Source organism: Pogonomyrmex barbatus, unplaced genomic scaffold (assembly GCF_055798465.1).
Source record: "Pogonomyrmex barbatus isolate J1 unplaced genomic scaffold, ASM5579846v1 scaffold13, whole genome shotgun sequence".
In the NCBI taxonomy this organism is placed as follows: Eukaryota; Metazoa; Arthropoda; class Insecta; order Hymenoptera; family Formicidae; genus Pogonomyrmex; species Pogonomyrmex barbatus.
This window is the reverse complement of record NW_028297109.1, coordinates 2,972,085-2,996,256: the sequence shown is the minus strand read 5'-3', so window position 1 is coordinate 2,996,256 and position 24,172 is coordinate 2,972,085. Positions and strand designations below refer to the sequence as shown.

General features: G+C 38.5%; 1 protein-coding gene across 1 annotated transcript in view; it reads left to right on the top strand.

Annotated features, from left to right (window-relative positions):
* Positions 1–24,172, top strand: part of Ptp36E (protein tyrosine phosphatase 36E) — a 58,717-nt gene that overhangs the window by 7,715 nt on the left and 26,830 nt on the right. Inside the window, exon 2 of the mRNA XM_011642978.3 lies at positions 6,088–6,361. Within this exon, the coding sequence (XP_011641280.1) occupies positions 6,088–6,361 (274 nt within the window). The remainder of the gene's footprint in view (positions 1–6,087; positions 6,362–24,172) is intronic.

Sequence of the window (24,172 nt, the reverse complement as noted above, 5' to 3'; positions counted from 1 at the left end):
AATTATTTTAAATTAATTTTAGTCCAACGCTGTCTTAATTATCGTCACATTGAATATTCTTCTCGTACAAACAAACAAAATTAAATTTTAGACGTTAACGCAGCTGTGTAATATCTGGCAAGGAATTTTACAAGTCGAACATTTCACTTGAATCTTTTTAAGAATTCTTACTCACGGTATTTTTAGTGATATTTCAGGATATATTCCTCACTTGCAAAAATAACAAAGTGAATCGTTACCGAGTGTGAAGCTAAAATTGCCGCGATCGTTACAGCTTCGCTTTGTGGAATGGAATTGATAACGTTGGCGCCACCGCGTTCCATTTGCACCGAACGGAACGACGATAACAACCTCGAAACAAGAATTCAGAGACCGATGATGTGGTCAATAACCGACCTTCGAAAGAAGCAAGGGCTCCTCTCTCCCGGGTGCTTACAAAACGTTTAAAAATATCTGTTCCGAGCGCATATGCCCACGCAGAACCTTGAAAACTTTCCTTGAGGCTATGAGAGGCTATATCCTTTCCATTACCTACGAATTTTCGACGGAAGAGCACTGTAAATTATTTCGGACGAATTACCTCTTGTTTACTGCAATATATTTTTAAACCACCTCCTCCTTCTCTCGCGCTTGCGTCTACGCGTGAAATTTTTCCATTCTCGAGATTCTAATTTAGTCACACAGTATATTTTCAAATATCTCCATATAAATAAATTATATTTTCATACGTCTAATATAAGAACGAGGTAAACACACGTTGCATAATTGCTGGAATAAATAATAAGGAGGAGAGAGACTAATAAATAATAATAAATAAATCTAATTTGGATCAGATAAAACTGTCGCAAGTTTAAATAATTCATAGTTGCTGTTTTAATTGTAATCAAGCTGTATTTTATCTTAAAATATGAAGAATCAAGTTGACGTAAAGATAATTATCGTAATCGCTTCGTGTAAAAGTTTATATAAAAGCGACGAGAAGTAGAAGTTTATCTGAAAACGCCGATGAATGCTTCGTGCTTTCATAATATATTAAATGTAATATGTAAAATTATGACAAGAGACGAGAGGAGGGGCGGAAATCACCATCTCGACTCTTTTTCTCGAAGCGATAAACAAGCATAGAAACCACGAAAGTTTTGCCGGAGCACGTTCGCAAATGTAAATAGAAATGAAACGCAAATAGGAGCAATTATAATCCTCGCTCAAGCGCTAAGGAAAAGCGAGTTTCATTTAAATTTACAAAAGAAGCATCGCCTCCAACAAAAGTTGAACTTCCTCGCGGAATGCACTCGCAAAAATAAGTCAGATTTATCGGGATATTTATGCGCATATACAATGAGTGAAAAATTTTATGTATATTTCTTTTTTAACAAAATAAAGAAGATTTTTCTTGAAATTAAAATTAAGACGGATATACAGATATCTTGGTGACACCTCAACAGCTCGATGGCGGTTATTAAAAGTTAACGTATGGAAAACGTTAATTAAACCACATCATATTTTTCTAGAATCTTTACCAGGGCAGGAGGTAATATACGCGATGATGCAGTATATCGCATGCATAAATAATTCATTGACTCGAGAAGTTAAATCACGAGATCGTCGAATTAAATTTAATTAACTCACGGATATAGCTAGCGCGAAACTGTAACGGTAAATCACGAGACAATGCGCGGATACCAAGAAATTAATCTTCAGCGGAATTGCGTAACATCCGGTAGCGCGCGGTTGCGAAACTCGATGGCGATTCGTCTAACTGTTGTGACTGTTGTGCGAAGGAGAAGCGTCCTCGTCGGTGTTTTGCGAGTATTTTTGCACCACCGTTTCTCCGACTAGCCGTCAGGCTATAAAATACAGTCAGAGGTTTTTAAAGGAAAGAGCGGCACCATAGGCAAAAACAATATGTACATATATATATATATATATATATATATATATATACATATACATATATATACATACATACATATATATATATATATATATATATATATATATATATATATATATAAGCGAGGAGATATAAGAGGAAAAGACGATGACTTTTCTTCTCTTGCCTCTCTTTCCTTTTCCTTTCTTTACTTTGCTTCTACGAAATGACAGTCTGTCTGATGCTCGGTGCTTTTGGGCCCGAGTTTATGGCGCTGTTGTAAACGTGATTGAATACATCCTATCTTGACTGTATTAACGCAAACGCGAACGTTTTAATGTACTCTTCGAACGCCGATGGTGATCGAGAGGCGAAAATCAATATTTAATTAAGTTAACGTCATTAATAATGACGGTTAATGCGCATCAACTTTTAGATTGCAAATCAATAAAATATATTGTCAGCTTTTTCCGAACAAGAGCACGCACACGCGAGTACACGCACATAATTCCCTCTACTTAATTATTAATTAATTCAGCTATAAACGCGTCCGAAATTCGGATAGGGAAATAATTAGCTAGTTTTGGTCGATTAAGCAAGCAATTCAGTGGACCATTTCGGGCGATATACTATAATTATTAACTGCGATTAGACATCATGTGTAGTAATTTCGTACTATATATGTATATGGACAAAAATATTTTTACATATATGTAAATACAAAAATATTCTCTACATATAGCCATCACAATCTTATAAACTAAATAATAAACCAAATTCATTTTATTACCGGGCTTCAAAATTAATATCAAAATCGGATAAAAAAGTATCGTTAAGTTGTAAGACTTCGTTCTTACAAATTACATTTTGCTCAAAACGTATAAACGTTGTGCATCGGAGTTTCGACTGATTAAACAGCCACTGTTTAATTGCGCGCAATTAGGCGTCACCGCCATATGCTTTTACGGTGCATTTTATCACGTTTAATTCGGTAGAAATTGCGAAAGGACTGAAATGAAATTTAACTGCAAAATAACGAACGGTCCAATTCTCCTGCGAGAATTCGCGATGCAATACGGTCGCAATAGCGTTGAAATATGCATCATGTTACATTAGGACGAAGATCCATTATCGGTGCTCGAAGTGGACGCGACAGTGACGGATTAAACCTCAACACAAGTATCGGGCAACGGCAATTCGATAATTATTACGCCGAGGGATTCTGCATCACACAGATTGTTATATCAAGAATAGACAATTAAAATTTTGCGATGAAATCAACAGCAGCAGCGGCAGCGGCAGCTTGAAATGCGAAAAAATCTGCCCCAGTTGCGCTCATTTAAATATTTCTATAAGAAACCGTACTGTTCCCAACTTGGTTTCCAACTTCTTCAGTTTCTTGCGATAAATCGGGAGACGCGACGGGGGCTGGTGCCAAGTATACAATAAATAATGCTTCCCTGAAAGTTGTGCCTGAAGGGTACCGCTATCTTCGTGAGATATGGACTTTTGAAAACATGTATAAATTTCACGCGCAAATTATTTTTCTATCGATTAATACGATTAATTTGCGCATTTTTGAAAATTAGATCAGTTCGGGTGATAAGCGGAAGAAAACACAAAAATCTTATCATGTATCATCAAGACGATTTTTCTGACGTTCTCATCTTTGAAAATTAAAATACTTTGCGATTTGCATGAAAGATTTATTACGAGACTTTCCGAGAAACTTCGTTTCCGCAAATTGTCCTCTTAGAAGCTGCGCGTGTATTCCTAATTCGAATAATTCGAGTTATCCTACGCTAGTGAAAAATGAATCAAACTTAACGTCGTCGAGAGAGAAATAGTTTCTTTGTACTAATTGCACGCGAATCCTCAAAATAGTTTTTTCAAACTTCCACTGAGAAGATGATTTCGCAAATTCGAAGTAATGGAAATTCCAGATTACTTTTACGTTTATCGGTGATTTTAGTTGTTGATAGGAGAAATATGAAAAATAAAAGATATCTATAAATATCACGATATTTTTATAAGAGAGATGAATTTAATATGTTTAATGCACAGCGTTATAGAAATGGAGTCTTTATATTTACAGGTTTAATTTATTAATCGAAGCTCTATCACTCAACCTAAAAAGTTATATCTGTAAAGTAACTTACGCTGCTTTTAATGGCATTATTTCTCGGATTTTCCTGCATGCAAATGCGATTAAAACTACATCGTTGCTAATGGAAAGTGGAGAGACATAGACAGGACTTGAAACTGAATGAAAATGCAATGAAGGAAGAAGACGACTATGGAATAATATCTTGTCTATAAAGTTTATAATTAGAATATGTGCTTTGACAATAAACTTGTCAAAACTATTGTAACACAGATTGAATACGACTACAGTTTGAGAAGAAATTTTCGAAACTTCACTTATAAAAAATTAATTAGATACGTCTAAATTAAATGTGTCAAATGCTTATATAGCAATCTTTCAGTACTTTCGAAGTTTCTACGTTAAAAGCGTAATATTTAGCCTCTTGTGACTTTTCACTATTCAATTTTACTCCGACTTCGCAACGTCGTCAAAACCACAGAGGTTTGGTACTTAACTCATTGATGTCGCTCTTAATCATCGAGAATAATAATTGTAGAGGACGTTTTAAAGAGAAACGTTTGTCCGTAGAAATTACTCGACTCTCAGACGATTTCAAATGTTCCAACAATAATATATATATATATATATATATATATATATATTTTTTTTCTCTTTTGACATTCGCTATTTATTTATCGATTCAGCTTTTGAACTCGGTCCAGATGGAGGCTAAATAGTACTTAAATACCGCTTTTGGTCATCGAGAGCGGCACCGAGGGCACGCGTAAGGGGTTATTAACTTATTACGTCGTCCCGATAAATATAGGCGTCGAAGAAACGCAGGAAAACACGTCGCGATCTTCTGCGTCATGTTGCCAGCTGGCCGAACCGGCTGTCTCTATTCTCTGCCACGTCGCGTGCAGCGATAGTCATAGTCAATCAAAAGACGAGACGTTGCTTGTTTTAGATGCTGCTCGCCGCTGCGAAATTTAACAGAAACCCGCGATCGTTCGGGGAGAAAGACAAATCTTCCGGAAAACGATTGAGAATAACGAGCCCGTTCATCCGTCCGACGTATATCCGGAAGATGCGTAATTACATCTTTGAGGGAGTCTTTAATAAGTCCCGTCACTGGCACGCTATCGCGGGAAATATATTTCCCGGGAAAATACGAGAACTCGCTTACTTCAGATTTGAGAAGCTGCGGCAACGAGCGTCGTGCGAGACACGATGGAGATCGTAGTGAGAGCGATGATAATCCTTAGGGGGATGGTGGGCGTGCATGACACAAACAGTGTCGACTGGCGCTTAACGTTGGGCTCTTGGGCATACAAGCCGTTCGAATGCAAATATTGAAAGAGGATTAAAATTCGATATCTTTTTTCAATGTTTGCTTTGTGCTTCCGCAAAAGAGTGCGGAAAACGTGTGCGTGTTATAAGTTACCAACTTTGCAGCAAATTTCGAGCGAAATCATCAACAGATTAAATATATTTGTATAATTTACTTGATTATATTGTCTAAAGATCTGTACGTGATCATCGGAATATCATGATAGCCAAAATTTATTCATGAAAGATAAATAACGAGTCAAAGAGCAAAAAAAATTAAATTAAATTCTCTTCTTATTTTATTCTTATTTTGAAATGTCTAAACTAGATTTATAATCTTCAAAATGACTTTGCCCAAGCTTTATTCTCTGTTTTAAAATTATCTGCTCAAATGTGCACGAGAACCAGAGATATTTAACAGTACTTTTCTAAAAAGTAGATAACATAAATAAAGTAGAAACAATTTCTCAAAAAATAAATTATTTTCTTTCGCGCGTGTTTAGAGAAGAAAGTCGTAACTAGAAATAATTAGAAATTTGTACGCTTGTACACCGCGACTATATTTTTATTGCATTCAGCACTACTTTCATACTCGTTACATACTTTGAAAAACTAAATACTTAAAATTTCACAATTGTCATAAACATAGTTGCCAGAACTATTTCATCTTCTCTCTGTGTGGTTTATGGCGATTTACTCGATAGAGACGTCTCTTAAAATACCGTTTTTTAATATTTTACAAGACAGATTCTATCTTTATATCCTCATTAATTTTCTCTTTCTTCTTCGATGTTTGCAGAACATGTCGTCCCTACGAACGCAGTCGACCGGCGGCGGTGTTCTCGGTCTGAGCAGCGTCGGCTCCGATCGTACAGGCGCGGCCTCGACCGCCGCTGGTTCCCACTCGCATTCCCACTCCCACAGGAAGCATCATCATCACCATAGAAGCAGAAGCGCGCCCCGAGCACCGGAGAAACCGCCCAGAAAGCGTCATCTAAATCCCGGACAGAGTCTCGCCTCCATTCCCAGTCAGATCAAGTTGTCTATGCTGAACAGCGGCCTCATCTCCTTTGGTGAGACAACTCGATCCTATTTTCCTTAATGAATTACTCCGGCTTGTTGACTGTCCGATCCTCTCCGGATTAATCCGAAATAATATTAACGGTTAAAAGACGTCTTACGGGCAACTAAGGAAACGAGTTAGTCTGATTATTTCCCGTCCCTTCCTCTTTTACGCGACTCACACGCGACTCGAATGCACTCGTGTTACACGAACGAATTGTAAGGAAATTTGCACACCGCGTGGACTTAAAACTGAGTCAAAAAAAAAGTATTTAAAAGAATAATGCAATAATTAGAGAATTATCTTATAATTAAAGAATATGAAAACTTAAATTATTGATTTGCGACATTAAATGATAACTGCGTTAAATGTAATGAATTATTGATGCGGCAGAGACGCGATATTGATTACACGTGCTTTATATATTTTTCATATCGACATGTTAGATTCATATTTACTCTTTCAGCTGTGATCGTCATAAATACAATGAAGCTGCAAACAAAATGAATATTTCATCGCAATCAAACGAAATGTATCATCTTTGTAAATACGAGACGTTATTGTGCGCTGAAATTCCACGAGTTTCCGCATCAGCATCATAAATGCATTTTCCATTAAGTTCATTAAGAAATAAATTTTATGCATTCAGGCCACGGAATCTGAAGGCTCCACTTAACGACTGCGCAATTGACACTTGGTAAAGAACATCAAGCGCATAATTCGATGAAGCTGAACGCTCTCTCGGAGCATTTCGAAGCGTATTAGAAGCTTTTAGCGCCGAGCTGACTGCCTCTTCGTCGTCGTATCATTTTACGAAACTTTTCCCAACTTCTCCCAACGCTTTGCATCTCGAATTAAAAAAAAAAAAGAAAGAAAGAATAAAACTCGACTCTCATCTCTTTCATGTTGGGTTAATTTCTGGTCTCGGCGATGCGCGATCAACGCGTGTATCGCTTAAATATGCTTCTTTTTTCTCAATTTTCGAATTTTAATTCCTCTCCTCTCTCTCTCTCTCTCTCTCTCTCTCTCCCTCTCTCTTTCTCTTTTTTTTTCCTTCAGTACTTATAAGCCGGAAAAATCGAAGCTTCTATAGCATTATGCTCCCGTAGTCTTTCAACTACGAATACTCAAGACTCTCGAGAAGAGACTCAAAGTGTTCTAAATATTCTCGGAACTCTCGAGACCTTCGAGATCGCGCTGAGACTTAAGGTAGAGTTTTTGAGAGGTTGAAAAGGCGTTCTGAAAATTCTCGTAGATCTGGAGAAGTTGTAATGTATTTTGTGACACGCCCGAGATCACTGTAAATATATAAGTCCGTATTCCCGTTCTGGAACGCTCGAAGACGCCACGTCTTAAAGATGTTCGATGATATTTTCAAGAAGAGCGAAATTATGACGGTGATATTTTTTCATAGAGAGAATTTTCTGTTACATTAACATTCTCGCGGAATTTTAACACTCCTCTATTTTTCCCTTGACACACACACACACACACACACACACACACACACACACACACACACACACACACACACACACCACACACACCACACACCACACACACCACACACACCACACACACCCCACACACACACACACACACACACACACCCCCCCCCACACACACACACACACACACAGAGTGGATCACGTTATTATTCTGAATAGCGAATCTACCATCATTAGCAAGTCAATACGTAAACAATGGTAATCCTAACGCTCGCATGCCGCCTCTTGATTCATGTCTGTGATGAAAGCCTGAGTATCGATAGTTTCGAATTCCGTAGCAAATATGGAACGTAATACACGGCAGTGTAATTTCCGCACACCAAACGCATTGTCAGCATACATCGAGCGAAAACTTTTGTTGCCCAGCAAACCAATTATTGAATAATGTTGAAAGAGAGAATTTCAAGTTTTTTTCTAATTTAAATAAACTTAAACGATATGTTAGTTTTATTTTTTTAAATATTTTTCCGCAGGATTTTTTCAGGATAACATGAGGCGCACATACTTGACGTCATTCCTTCGCTTTTTTGTAAAATAGTAATTTTGTACTGATTTTCGAAATAATCCACACAGACTAATTTATCAAAGGCAAGCCGTAAGTATTAACAATGTAAATATTTGCAATTTCATTTTGGTCAAGTGTAATTACGAATTACGCAGCTCGCGGAGAAGCATCGCACGTGACGTATTAGAATCACACTGTTGGCGCCACCTCAAGTATGCGCACCTCATGTTATCTTGTAAAAAAGAATATTAAAAAAATAAGATAACTAACATATTAAGTTTAAAAATTAAAAGATATTTGAAATCTTCTCTTATTCAATAATTGATTTGCTGGGCACAAAAGAACGAATGCGAGACGGTTGCCAGTGCACAGAGAAGTAGCTTATACGAGAACACACATGTATAATATATCAATAGTGTCTTTACCGAATGAATTCGGTATATCGCGAATTTCATCCGTGTAATAAGGTCGAGAGGTTAATCCTCAGGCGTAATCACACGAATGACGTATACGCCGTGACACCTGCCATCGTCACGCAAGAAAGCAATTAACGCGGGCGTTCCTTCGACCATGATAGCGTTTTAACGGGTCGTTAAGGATCGGCCGAAACTCACACTCGTAATATCGTTGCGCGAAAAGTTGTCGCGAAAAGTAAAGCTATTGTAAGGCTCACGCGTTCCCAGTCACGAATCATTTATATCCTCTCTTATCGCGGAGAAGACCCACGTTCGTCTTTTTTTTTTTTTTTTTTTTTTTTTTTTTTTTTTTTTCAATAGATAAACATTTCCCTTTGTCGATGCGCATTGAATAGCGTTGTCATTTTATTCGAAGGTATACATTCAGATGGAACAATGTTGCCGAGACACGTTAATCATTGCCTGAGACAATGACACTGCCAGTTATGTATTCTCCATTGTAGCGTCTTGACGGGCGTTTTTTTTCCTTTTTTTGCTTTCATACACACACACACCACACACATACACACACACGCGCGCGCACACACCACACACATACACACAACACACACAGATTGTCTCGGTAAAAGATGGTCTCCTTAATGAAAGTAGTTCGGGCGGGTAAGATGGAATAAAAAGGATCTTATAAATAGCGTGTCGAAAACGCATATTAAATGAGCCGAGATAGCCGATCTTGCCGTCTGAAATGGCCACTTTCGCGTAACATAAAATGCCGATGCGTTTCTACAGTTTTAAGAAGATTGTAAGGGAAGCGGAATAAATCTCGCGTATCGGCTTTATTTTCAGAGATATGAAAACGCCCTTGAGCATTATAAATGGTCTCATGCATTTTTACAGCCTTGTAATGAAAACTTTTCTCGAGGGGCGAGCGAAAATGTTGAAGTCGTATGACACGTGTGCGACATTCCGTTTTATATCGTAAGAGAGAGACAGATATTTCTGATTAAATCGGGTGTCCCGCTTTTTGTAGGCAGTGCGCTAATCCGCCGCAGCTTAAGTCGAAGCGCAAATTTATGGCGATTTAATCTTTATTCATTGCGATTTAAGTCAACGGACAGCGAAAGATTACGACTTAATAAATTGTATTTTTTTCCGAAGTTTCCGAGTTTTATCCGAGATACACCGAATAACAAAAGCTACCACGAACAAATCACGATCGTATTAAAGGCAAAGCATTCAAGGCAAAAATAAATTATTTAATGCGATTTTGTTTATCGGAATTAATCTCGGACGGTCAAACGTTTGGCACTAATTCACGAATTTATTCGAGAGGAAAGAAACGGGAGAGATGCGGGAGAGAAGCGGCGCATCTCGGGTATTTTTAAACCGGCGCATATAAGATACACTAACTGCATTAACGTTCGGTCCACGCTGTCGCAGTGATGCTGCTGTCACACAACGAACAAAGTTAGTTGATCTTGACACAAATGCGGCGACCCACTGCCACGAGAGTTGCTCCTTACGTCGTCGTCGTCGTCGTCGTCGTAGCTGTTAGTGGCGAGCCTCTTTCGCAACGAAAATAAAGCAACGCTTTTTCAAGCTGATTCATCCGACCTCCGTTCGTGAACCGGATACGGGGTGCAAACATGAGGACTGCCACATTGCATGGCGAACAACGACGTCGGAATTTGTCGGAGCACTCAACGTCTGGGTTGTTCAACATGTTATGCATGCAATTTATGGACAATCATCTTGCTGACAGAATTTTTTCCGGACAAAGTGAATAACATTCAGATGGAGGGAATTTAAAATTTAAAACTGAATTGTTCTGTTTGACGAGAAATTAATGGCAAAAATTGAACGATCTCGTATGGAAATCGTTCGTGTGATAATATTTTTAGAAAAGTCAATGGTCCAAAAATTGACGCTTTAACGCTATCATCGATAAATTGATAAAAATAATTATTTATCAAATGGAGCCATTGAAAAAATGATTTACCGACGTACAATTTCGGGATATTGTTGTACGATCGATGCGATTACGAGTATCGAGTGAAGAATCGACCATACATAATCACACAGAAACGCGTATTATGCGATTAAACAATATCCCATAGATAACACAAAGCAAGCGATGCGTACGGTATGCACAATAATTGAGACCAGAATTATATTTGCATATCCACTTAAATGGGAGTTTATCCGAATGAATACCCGGTCCTCGTCGAAAACTTATTAACCCATTTTTTTATGTCGACGTACCCCGAAAACAAGCCAACAGAATATTCACCTGCGTATGACAGAAGGGGGAAAACGCGCGTGACGAACAATTATCTTTTGCCAGAATGGCAATGCTCGAAATATGAAAAACGTGGAAGCGTAAAATGTGTCTCTTCGGCTCAATGCATTTTGCTGTATTATTCCCTCGAAATTTTAATCATTTTACAAATTTTAATTTCGCAATATTTTAGAATCTTCACGGTTACTTTTGTCAAAATAAGCGATTTAATTCAAACGTCATTTTTATGTATTTAATGTACAATTTTTTTATATATATTTTAATGCGTTATTATTTTATTATCGTGTTTTTAAATTATAATTTTCTCTCTCCCAAGATTTTTATTCTCATAATATTTATAGTATAAAAGTATTGGCAAAATATTTTATTTGCCAAGTGCATATTAATAAATTTAAATGTATTAATAAATTTATGTTTTAATAAATATATAATTATATATATATATATATATATATATATATATATATATATATATATATAAAATTTGAACAGTAATCAATCTTTCGGAACATTTTGTAAAGAGTCGATCTTTGCGTTGGAAGAAAATGGTCGGTTTTGATCTTACGTGATGTACGATGTGTGCAACCGCGCGTATTCATTATCTCTCCAAGATTGATCGATTCTCTTTGCAAATTAGTAATTCTGATAGACGTGATTGGATATCCCTTCGATCGATATTCGGCGGCGAATGCGCATCAAACGAGCCGATCGACGAAAATAACTCGAAGGAATCCTGCATGCCGCGCGGTATCTTCAAATTTTGCCGAATATATTTAGGATGTCGAGATAAAACGAAAATATTTCGCCGGTGTACTTCAAGAACGCTTCATAAATAAACCGCAGCTAGTTAACACTGCAATACTCCCACTGTCGTCCGCATCTAAGATAATCTCGCGAGTACGCCTCTGTATTACGCACGTAATATATGTAAAGTTTTATATTTGAGAGAGAAAGAGAGAGAGAGAATGATATAACAGCGAAGTTGGATTTTGCATCAAATGCGAATTTTCTTGTTCTCCGGAATGAGGAGGAAAATACGACCGCGGGTGCGCCGCTCGACGGCTCGTATATGACTCCGAGATGCGCGATGTCGTTCGTTTTCTCCCTCGGAATTGCGGGGGTAGTCGTTAAATTTGCGACCACGAGCACCGGTTTATATTTATCCTCGCGACATCCGAGGACCCCGCTTTATTCGTGCCACCTGTTATTCCGCGCGATCCAGCCGAGAAAGAGTCCGCGTTCCTCGCGTTCCCGACGTGGAATTTCCGAGAGGAGGTGCCCCCGAATACTAGATGCGAACTTGTCCTGGCGCCAAGTAAGGCCAATTGCTGCATAATACCCGGACTCTCCGGCTCGGTCGTTATCGACATAATGGCGGCGCTCGCCATTGCATCGGCGACACGCTCCCGCCGATTATCACGACGGTGAAAATCATGAAAGGCTTATTTGCATCTGGTACAAATGCGATAAGCGCCCGTGTGCTATACGACCCTCGCAGATCCACAGATTTGGTAAAAGCTCGCCGACAATTGAACAGACAGTGAATAATTAATATTTCAATCTGCAATTAAATCTCTCGCGCGTTTACACGCGTAGACACACGTGCAAATATATTTTTTCACATTAAAACGTTAAAACGTTTGCGTCTCACGGCATATCGTCATAAATTCAATTCGCACGGAGACATATCGTAAGAAGGAAATTTCCCCTTTTCTCTTTGTACGTTCAATATGCTCGTTAATATGCATTACGTGTAATATTTGGATATTATCGGAGTCTTCGCGGCTGACTGGAAAAATTGCGAAAATTCAATTCGCGCATCTGCCCGGCTCGGAGAGCGTTTCCCGCGTATAGTTGAGAATTTTCCCGTCGGTAATCGATATTCTCCCCGACAACAATAATAAAGCAAGCGTCGTAGAATAAGTCCGAAACGTCGCGCCGTACGTGTAATATCGAACGCGGGAAGTTGACGGCGAGTTGCGTTCGATGATAAGATATAAATCGTGCGACGATGTGCGCGATAGAGTCTCCGTCTCTCATCGAACTCGCGGAAGCCAAGGCATCTATGCCTGTTTATTGTCGCGACTAACGCCCGCAGTTTGGTTCATTGTACTTGCCAGAGACTTGAGTAAACGCGATTGCATATAGCGCGGCTATATAGCGCGATATAGTATAGACGTTCAACAACCTGCGTTCGATGCAACGAACTTCAACAGTCGCAAAAGCAACTTTCGCATATTAGATCGTCGCCTAAACCAGTACGGTTATTTCTATTTCAAATGCCATAGCAACTCGTCGCGTGCACCTTCCATAAGGACGCGTTTCACAGCAATATAAAAATAGAACGATATTGTGATCACATTATGGCATTAATAATAAAAGGAATATAAAAAGTGTAATAATAATAATAATAAAATAATATTAATAATAAAAAACGTAAAGTAGAACGATATTAATATTGTCATATTGTCATATTAACAATAAAAGATCGGTTTTTTTTTGTAGCGTTATAAAATGTATATTCCATTGACTGAGCGTACAAAATAGAGAGTATTATTAGTTCAATACGTAGAGTAAAAAGGAGCAGGGGTAAAAACGATGAAAGAGCAATCAAGCTCGCCTGTCACTGCCGATGGAATTTACCGAAATATATTGTAACAAGGACGCATCGCGCGAGTCCGCGATATGCATACGCACGTCCGCCAAATAATCGATCGAAAATTGTACGAATGATCGTGCGACGATCGCATATGTATACGGAACAATCGCGGAATTTCGATCGGGAATTTCTGGCTTGCGCTGATCATCGCGCTCACATCGCGTTCGTCGGCCGCTGATAATAAAGCCGCTGATTGCAAAATCAAATTAAATTGCATCCGGTCGCGAGCCGATCATTTAATCCAGCCTGAAGGCGCGATGTACCCGCGCGAATTTCACGCGAGCAAATTTATCGCGTGACTTCGTGCGTTTTCATTTATCCGGGCCGACCTACCCAATTGGTGAATACTGCCCGATTATTATATTAGAGAAAAATCTGTAACAATTTTACAGGTAATTCTTTTCTATCAGTCGTGTTTCCGTCATGCCAGCGAATAAATTAAATTTGATATAAATATCGCAAACTATGATGTTGGTAAATGTTGGAAATGTCAGGGAATATGATAACAAATAAATAATTAACTTGTAATAATTATATGTTTAATAATTATAAATTGTATTATTACTTGTTAGATTTTTACAATGTGCTGTAACTTAAAAATACTTGTCACTTGAGAAAAAAAACTTAAATTCATGATACTTTATACGACAGGATCGATATTAGTTTTATTAGCAGATATGGAGCTCTTTTCTTAATATCACAGCATAAAGTAAAATGGTTGCTTTATCATCTCCTACATATTTAGCTTATACAAGCTTGCTTACAATCGTCGTGTCATAAAATCCCCGTTTTAGGACTAACATAGCTCAATTTAAAAAACTCCCGTTGTCAAAGCCAAACACTTTGCCTTTCTGTGCGAAAACGCTTCTAAAGCCAACTTTCATCTCCTTTTTTTCCCTCCTTTCCCGTTTCAGGTCTATCCGCAATCTCCTCCTTTTCATTTATTAACTCCCTCTCTCTCTCTCTCTCTCTCTCTCTCTCTCTCTCTCTCTCTCTTTCTCTCTCTGTTTCTTTTACTCGGATAGATATCTCTCTTGAATATTGCTTGGATACATCGAGCTCTCTACGAGATAAAATTGAAGACGCTCTCTTTCCCATTGTAAAGTACGTCTTAACTTTTCACGAGCGCCTCGTAACTTTGTAATTTTCGCCGCGAGAGTGCTCGTAATCCACAATGGCCCATTATTCCAGAGTCTCATTCTGATACATCAATCTATGCATTTTCCGGTCGTTAAATTTTGTGCCATTTTGTCTCTGACTATGTCGATCATCATCCTCATTCATTGAAAAATCACGTGGTTCTCTGAACTATATTCCTAACAGATTTTCGAAGCGTTTGTTTAATTTCGCGCGTGTTCTATTCATTTTCTGTGCATATTTACTATGTTTCGAGCTTTAACAAAAGTGTATGTTTTAATCAAAATTCTCTTCATACATTGTATAAATATTGAAAAACAGGATCAAAAGCCATGGTCATGGTTTATTTATACGCAGTTATTGTATTTCAAAAATAAAAATAAAAGTAATTCAAAAATAAAAGAAAAGAAAGAAATTTAAAAGTTTTAATAGAGTTAAACTTAAATCTTTATATCAAAGCTTGGACTATATAAATTTGAAATAAATTTAACGTGGTTCGAAAAAGTATAAAAAATATTCAATAAAATATTTTCGCAGTTTTCTTAATTCTATAGATTGGTTATCGCATTCGAGGCATTACAAAGCAGTATCAGGAAAGAATTGTGAAGATTCGATATAGTCGATTGCCACCTTTGAAAACGCTGCTTTTCAGACTCTTGTTAGGTCCAAATTCGCTGATCCGCGCGATGACCTCAATTTTATCAAACTCGCAATCCGATCTCTATTTTTAAGTTCGTTTCGATAGGACCTTCGCAAATTCCTCAGAGACATTCTCTTGTTTCATATGAAGTATGTAATAATGTCTCTTAGGAACGTATCGAGCTTACATATCTCGATGTATTCGTAATACGATCGCTGATACTCGAATTAAATGAAAAAAATGTTTGTGACAACTACATGAAGATTTTTTTTTACGCAGAGAAACTACGGTTTCAGCATCAAGTAGTTAATTGAAATAAATTATTGAGCACAGAAACTTTATTTGTAGATGTGAATTATAAAATAAAAAATATAAGGTTCATTAATTTACGATATACTCACGGTACAAAATACAAAATTTAATACATGGACGATACCTGACAAGCTTCTCTTTTACAATTTGCTTAATTTTCTAATGAAATTTTGGTAGAATTTTTTCCTCGTATAAACGTCTGTCATTTTTTTGCAGCACATATCACCAGAAAGTGCTATTAATCTTCGCTGCAAATGCATGCGATATTATTCGAAATAGACTGTGCGTATGTATGCTTCAGCGCGAAATGCCTGAAAGCTTGATAGCGTAAAGGTTAATCTTGGATTACTGCCCACATGTAGCATCTGCCGAAGCAGAAATCAGACATTATTATCGTATTATTGGCATTAGCGCTAGCTACGATTTTTTACGTATAAGAAGCATTTAAACAAAATCACAAATTTTGTGATTAAAATAGACGTAAATTAAATTTTATATTGTTGTTTTAATATTTTCTGGCTTTGCCATTAACGTGAGATAATTTAAATTAAAATAATGTCTATCGGAAGATCTATCCTGTATTGTTATGATTCGTAGTCTTAATTACATCCCTTTTTCTCATAAACTTTGTCGTTGCATTTTGTTTTGACCATCGGTTATTTTCCGACGCGATCGTATCTTTTTACTACGCGGTGGTCCCGCAGAATGAAAACAGACATTAGAACTTTAAGTTGCCCGGAGTGCATTAAAAGATCCCAGGAGAGGAAGGGTGTTTTTCTCTTTCTCTCTGGGGTTCTCCTACCCGGGGAATCACGGAAATTGGCGAAGGTTCAAGCGGCAATGTATGCAAACGCCCTTCGGCTTGATGAAAGCAGATTACTTCAAGAAAGACCGTGAGCTCAGAAACACGTGTAATCCATGAAAATCTGGCGAAATACAAAGAAAAATCACCGCGACACCCCGAGACTCTTAACTCGCGCTGGAAACAATATTATTTTATACCTCGGATACTTTACGTTCATTTATACAAAATGAGGCATGATGTTTCTAATTGACAACGCTACGACAAATTGGCGAATTCTACGAGATTTAATTAGAAAAATTTTGACAACCTACTTTCAAGTGCTTGTTTCTTTGTTCAACCTTCGATCTAATGCTATTTTATACAAGGGTTGTTGTCTTATCGCAGATCAATAAAATTACATAGCAGCAAAGTCTTTAGAAATCACGAATGTGATTCACGAATCAGTATTTCTCTTCCCACTTGCGAAAGTTCATCGAAGAGAAGCGTGGAGGATTATAGACGGATAAACTGGCCCGTGTTTACCAGAAGAATAACCACTACTTTGATTACGACATTGGGACATAAACTTTATTACGAACATAAAATGTGTCTTACGATATCTTTAAAGTGGACTATGTATCTCGACAAATGAGAATTACTATGATGTCACGTGGGAAAAGTAAAAGGTAAAGGTTGTACAAAGAAAATTTAATTTAAATTGTAAACGGCAAAGCGCGTAATTATTATGCGAACGCGTTTGGGACGTGTGGTAAAAAAATTTAATCGCGAACCATTTCGCTGAAGATTAAATTTTAGCGAGAGATTTATTTTTTTACCTCTCCTTCATCAGTCAGTCCTAAACAATCGACCTCATGCAGCGAGGTCACGCGACGTGATCAGCAATCCCCATTAGATTAAAAATAGATTGCGATTGATTTCAAGTGGCGCAGGTGAGTCTTGCGGGACGGGGAGCGAGCTGAAGCGATACTCCGTCCGCTGTCAGATTAGAGGTGCCTGACCTTACGAAGGAACGTACTACTTCCCCGCAAAACGTTCTAGCCTTCCGTCCAAAGCCGATTCCCATCACTTAGTCGTACTCCCGCGTCAGTCCGCGCTGCGAGTTCGAAATTCTCTCGATGGCATGAGCTTGACGGATATCACCGGGATATCGAGTTCTATCAAGCCCCCCTTCCTAATTCGAAGCCCCTCTCACGTCTCCATTTAAAGATTTCGATATAATCCGCAGGATTAATTCACTCAAAGTGCTTCATAAATATTTTTCTCGCAAGATACATATCTGTTCTCTCGGTTATCTTCACTTGTCGCTGACAAACAATTGTCCACTTGCTCACGCATCATATCGATTTTTCATCATCATCTATTATTATGTAGAGAGATAACAGATATATTGATATATCAGATACTGTACTTTTATATTATGTCATCGTGATTGACGCGTACTTATAAGTTAATGAAATGAGCGCGACGGAACGAAAAGTGGATGAGAAATGGCCGGATAAATACGATGGACAAAAGAGAGGAAAAGGAAAGAGGAAGAGAGAGAATAACGGTCGCCGGCATTGTGACTCCTATGAGGTATAAATATGACAGCTGCCCACGAGGAAATTCAACTCTTCTCGTTCCTCTGTCAGTCCGTCACATATCAGACTCGTTCCAGCCTTTATTCGCGAGCTCTCCCTCGGGCCATCGAATTTCATTCTTATTAGTCTCATCCCTTTTTCGGGAAAGCGGGCTAGCTGGTGAAATCTCCCCGCGCGAAATACAAAGCACATCGCGGAAACTGAAATTTATAATTAGAATATTTTTATTCTTTACTTGATTGTGCAGACTTATATCAATACGACAAACGTATGATATACGCGAATATTAAATCGAGTTTCCGATTAATAAACGATTTAAGATGCACTCAAAAGGAAAAAAGTTGTTACCAGCAATTAGAAATTTGTATACAATAATACACAAATAGCGCCTCAATTACGTATAATAAGAATAATCAACAAGTTATATGAACCATATTAATGTAGTAATATTAATCATTTATAGTAAATCGTTAAAATCCAAAGAATGAAAAAAATCGGCGTCTGAAAAGGTTTACTTATCAGTGTAGAGAGGAAGAATATGTACGAAGATTTAAACTCAGTGTTACATGCCGAGGCTAATTAAGCAGGAAAGAGAAATAAAACAGCAAAAGATTGAAGTTGATTTTCGGTGATTTATGACAAGATCTTTTTAAAATCGATAGGCTATCGTGCACGCCGAGAGGTTGGGCGACCCTGACGCAGGGTTTCGAGAACTATTTCTGGCCCACTGATATATGTCCGATTCTGTACATAGCCGCTGACGTACGCGTAACGTTTTCGCGAAGCCCATTGTTTTGCTGCAAAATTTCAATGTAATATGAATTCCGCCGTAAAATCCACTGTAAACATTGTCAGAGTGTAACAGTGCATTCGCGCTGTACAAACCACTTTGTACCGCGCGCTATATCGTCGACACGTAAAGTTTAAGAGATAGGAATCTAGATTCGCATGCAACGACAAGTGAAAAAAAAGGGAAAAGTTAACGCGTTCGCGCTAACTTCTAATTTCGTTCGTTTCACTTAATAAAGCAAAAGCCTCGCATCTCGCGAGATCGATCGCTGCGGGGATATATGGTAATGAAAATTCAGAATAAATAATTACTTTGATGTAAAGTACTGCTTATACGTTTATGCTAATCAGAGGTATAATGCATCTGATAAATTTTATTTCCCAGGAAAATCTTACCTCCGGTCCGGCCTACTGAATTAAACATTAACGCCGACAACTTTCTTTGTTCACGTTACACGCGGCGAGGCTCGCCGCGTGGCATTTAGCAATTACTCAAAAAGTGTATTTCATGAATATCAAAAGAATCGATCGAGAAGTGGAATATAGCCTGAAACTTCTCGCCCAGCGAGAAATTCATAAAGAAAAAAACTTGTAAAGGACTTGCATTCAATTTATTAACAGCGCAAGTAAAAAAAAGCCAGAAACTAGTTACTAACTAGCCAGAAATTATGGGTACACCAGCCAATATATCTAACCAGTTTTACTGACCAGAAATTGGCTAGTATTTACTGAGCAGTTTAACATGGATAGTTTCTGACTAGTTTCTGAATTATTGACTATCTTCTTGGTCTAGATTTTCTGACTAATTACTGGAGATTTACTATCCAGTATCAAAATATCTAAAATAGTAGAAACTAGTTAGTTTCTGGCTAGTTTTTTTTAGATATTTTTCTACTTGGAAGACTATTTTCCGTGGCTTTTTGGGCTTTTCGCACTGAAATTAATTTTTAAGTCAATCAAACAAATCAAGAGATCAAAACGTTCTACATGTATTCAATATGCATTCCCGCTGAATATTTCGTTATATCGCTATTAGCGGTGTTCCGATATTAATATGACATAATCAGTCAGTCAGATAATAAACAATCCCGACTGTTTCGGAATCAATCAAATCGATAATCAATCATACATCACAAATTGTAGGTAACAATATTGACGGATCTCTCATCAGTGCACCGCTGCCCAGATATAATTAAATCAATCATCCGGGGCTCGTTCCTTTGCGAGAAATTGCTATTCGCATTGCGCGCGTATTCACATGATGTACTCGTAATCGAATCAGCTATTGGTATTCGGCTTCCGATAGCGGCTTATTGTGATAAAAAACGAACGATCGAAGGGTCTTCGGGCCGGATAGACGTTGCAATTACCTCTCATTTTCGTGTGATCGGATGGAAAGGTGAGCTGGAAGGCAGAGTGCCGGGAGGTCGACGTTAGATAAGCACGTTGATTGGCCGATAATTGTGTTTCCCTTGTCGCCAGAGCCCGCGTTTTCCGCGTGGCCTCCGTGTCGATGTCGTCCGACCGGATGCGAAATCGATCGTTACTCTTGTGACAACGGTCAAACTTCAACGTACGCGGTTCTTCAAGAGAATCGTTCTCCATTAATTGATCAAAGTGAATCGATACACGGATGTTTCGCCCGTCGTTTCTTCCATCGCACGAGCCATACTGGCGAGCAAGATTTCCGCAAACATTCCCGCCGTTTGTTTACAACGCGGAGAAACATCGCGAATCTTGCGAATTTAACGCAAAATCCGATATATCGGATGTGAAATAGCAGTAAAATTTGAATTTTATTAATACACTGAATGAGGTGAAATTCTATGAAAAAAATATTTCCGCGAAACTTTAAATAGTTGTCGAATTAACAAAAGTGTAACAAATAAACGATAGTTAGCTGTTGCGAAGTTTCATGAAATAAATGCTAATTAATAAATCCTTTTGTGAAAATACATTTACAGATGGAATAGAATATATGAATTTCGACGCGATTAAATTCATTATCGTCGAATTGGGGCGCGTCAGACGGGGACGTGCGAGTTTCGAGATTGCGTTGAAGAGCGACAGAAATGTCCACAGGAAACGCGGTAATTCGCGAATACGCCTGGCGAATACGTCTCGGATTACGCAAATTTATTCGACGCGAAATAAAGTTAACGCGCTCCACTGCCGGCGACAAAGGCGATGCACGTAACCTTTCGATATAATACACGCCGTAGAAGCGCAATTGCATTTATTTCCATTTGCTGGCCGGTTCATTTGCGCGACCATTCTCAGAATTTTTCCGAATGCGAGACTTTTGTGTCGAGCACTCGACTTTGTAGTAGGTTGAATTTCAAATTATCTTCGATAATTCGATTCTCGACGATTGGCAGGATATTATATAAATAAATACGTGCATCTATGTTACGAATGTATGTATCGGTGACTTTTGTATAAGCGCGTTGTATACATCATGCGTTGTATATATATCAGCCAATTTATAATATGTTGGTTGTAGCTGACATGTATATATACATGTATATATTAGCGAAAAAGTGATTCGCTTAATTAGAATGGTAATAATTTTATAGCCATTTTAATAATTAACGCTTGATGTATATCGCGCAAACGCGATTATTGCGCGCTGTACGGGAAATAACGTTTTAACATGTATTGCTCGTCCTCGATCCTTTCGGCGACTCTTTACTCTTAATCGGCACAACGCGGGACAACGCGGAATATCGCGGGATACGAGAAACGATCGCGGTATTAGCATACCTCCTTTTCACGTAGAGTTAACCGGGTAGAGTCGAGCGGTCGATGCTATCTGCAACAAATAATAACGAGGGTGCTATTTTTCGTGCCTTCTCTCTCGACACGCGAGAGTATTTCGCGGAATAATTCGAGGTGGCCACTTAGGTCTGCTCAAAAGTCTGGCGCGTCGCCAAACGGCGCGCGCAATAACAGAACGATCTGCACGGGAGTGCCTCGGATCCGTCGATTTAGGCCAGCACTTTGTCTTCGAGTCTCCCGCAGCCGCGAGAGGATGGCCCGCGCCGCGATATATCCCGCGACGCATCGCACCTTCCTCGCGTTTCTTCCCGCGTTTCCCCTGCGCGGGTAGAAAGGATATCGATCGGCCTTGCGCTTCGTGGATAATCGCAATCGAGGATGGCCGACGAGCAAAATCGCGCGTTATCTTTGTAAATGCGCGATCGCTTAACGCGCGTTTGCCGCCGTTTCCGCGTTGCATATGAAACGTAAGTACCAATACCACTACCGAATTATGCAAACAGTCGGCGGCGGCGGCGGCAGTTAACTCCTTTCCGCACCTCGGATAACACGTGCGGCCAACGGAGCGTGTTAGATGCGAATTAAGGCGAGCGTCGATGACATTGCCGACGACACGCGCAACGTAACGAAGAGCGAACGACGTGTGTTCATGCCTAACGTAGTGGGTTTTAAATTCACATATCCGCTTTGTTATCGCAGATATTTTCCTACGTTTGTTTCGATGAAGTAAACTTAACTTCTTAATTAACTTTACTGTTAATAAAGAGAACTACCTTCATACGTTCATCCTTTACAGCCCAACGAGCGAGTCGATCTTAAGGATGTAACTGGCACTAATATTTTAACATTGGCATTTACCTTGAAAATTTAATAAATTGTTTCTATCTATCATCTGAACACATATCTAAAACCTGAAGTCGATTCTCTAACTGTTCACGAGTTCACGAGTTATTTAACTTTTAATTTTACATGAGATTTTCTTATGGAATAACAATATATTTTCACTTATATCAATGAAATTATAAAAAAAGCAATATTGCCAATATTCTAAAACTTTGTTTGTAAATAAATAAAATACTAAACAATGTTTCTAAAAAAGTTTATATCGGTTCACTAACCCGAGATATTAATGATAAAGCAACGCAAAATTACAAATATATAAAAATATATTTTAATACATACAAATATATTCAAGTGTAGTGCCAAATATCATATTAACCATTATTTAAGTCTTCTCACGATATAAGCACATATGGTGCATATCTTAACTTATAGAAACATAGAATTTCATCAATTTCAAATTTAAGTAACTTTTGTCTGGAACTGTATAATCAGAATATCCTTAAGCAATTGCAATTTCTTAGTTCGATCTTTGTAGAAAATGACTTCTTTAAAATTTGACTTGCTGCTACAACGCGAAATATCATGATTTCAACTGGACAGTATCGCATAAAGTTCTCTCATATATATATATATATATATATATATATATTTTTTTTTTTTTTTTACTGAAAAAGCTCCGCAACTGCGATGGCAGTTTTGTCCGAGAAAACATATCACTAGCACAGAACCCAAGGAGAATAAATTACTGCATGCGCGGCAAAAGTACTGCGTATACTTTCTTCTGCGCGACAGCAGACGCTGAAATATGGTTGGCGTCAATGTCGGAAATTGTTTTCGCCGTTTCAACCGTGAGCCGCAGTGTTCACTAGCAGCGAGGCGAAACGAAGCTTTTACGATAATCGAGCTTTTACGAGTCTCGCAAACAAAACTCAGAATCGCGAGTAGAGAATAGGAACTTGTTAATTATATAATAAAATCAACCAAGAAAATTTCGCGAAAATAATAGCTGATGAAGATAAGTCGAGTTTGAAGATATCGCTTCAAACATCTCTGCCTCCAAAGCAGAGGCAGAAAGCTGAGTGACACTGATACTTCTTACTGTCTTCGTATTATCGCGATCTCGAGACAAATATGACGTGATGAATGACGCATTTCACCGCATTCGGGCGCGATTACGTTATATTACGCACAGCAAACGCGCAAAGTGAAGCACAACAAAAACGATAGCTTCTTCTCATGTCAGGCAATAATACGGCGTGTTATCTTCGAAGGAAATGGCTTTCATCTCCCTTTCGTGCTTTGCGAAATCCCAAGGGTAAGTACGACCGTGTACTTCGCTACCGCTGATCGATCGGCAACGGAACTTGGAAAAGTGTCACTTCAACGATTTCACCGACCCTTCTCTGAATCGCCCCCTCTCTCTCTCTCTCTCTCTCTCTCTCTCTCTCTCTCCCTCTCTCGCTATTTCCTCCGCCACCCTCCCCCTCGTCCTTCAAATCGATCCATCTCCTGTTGACCTCTTCTTTTCGACAGAATCCCCCTCCTAACTT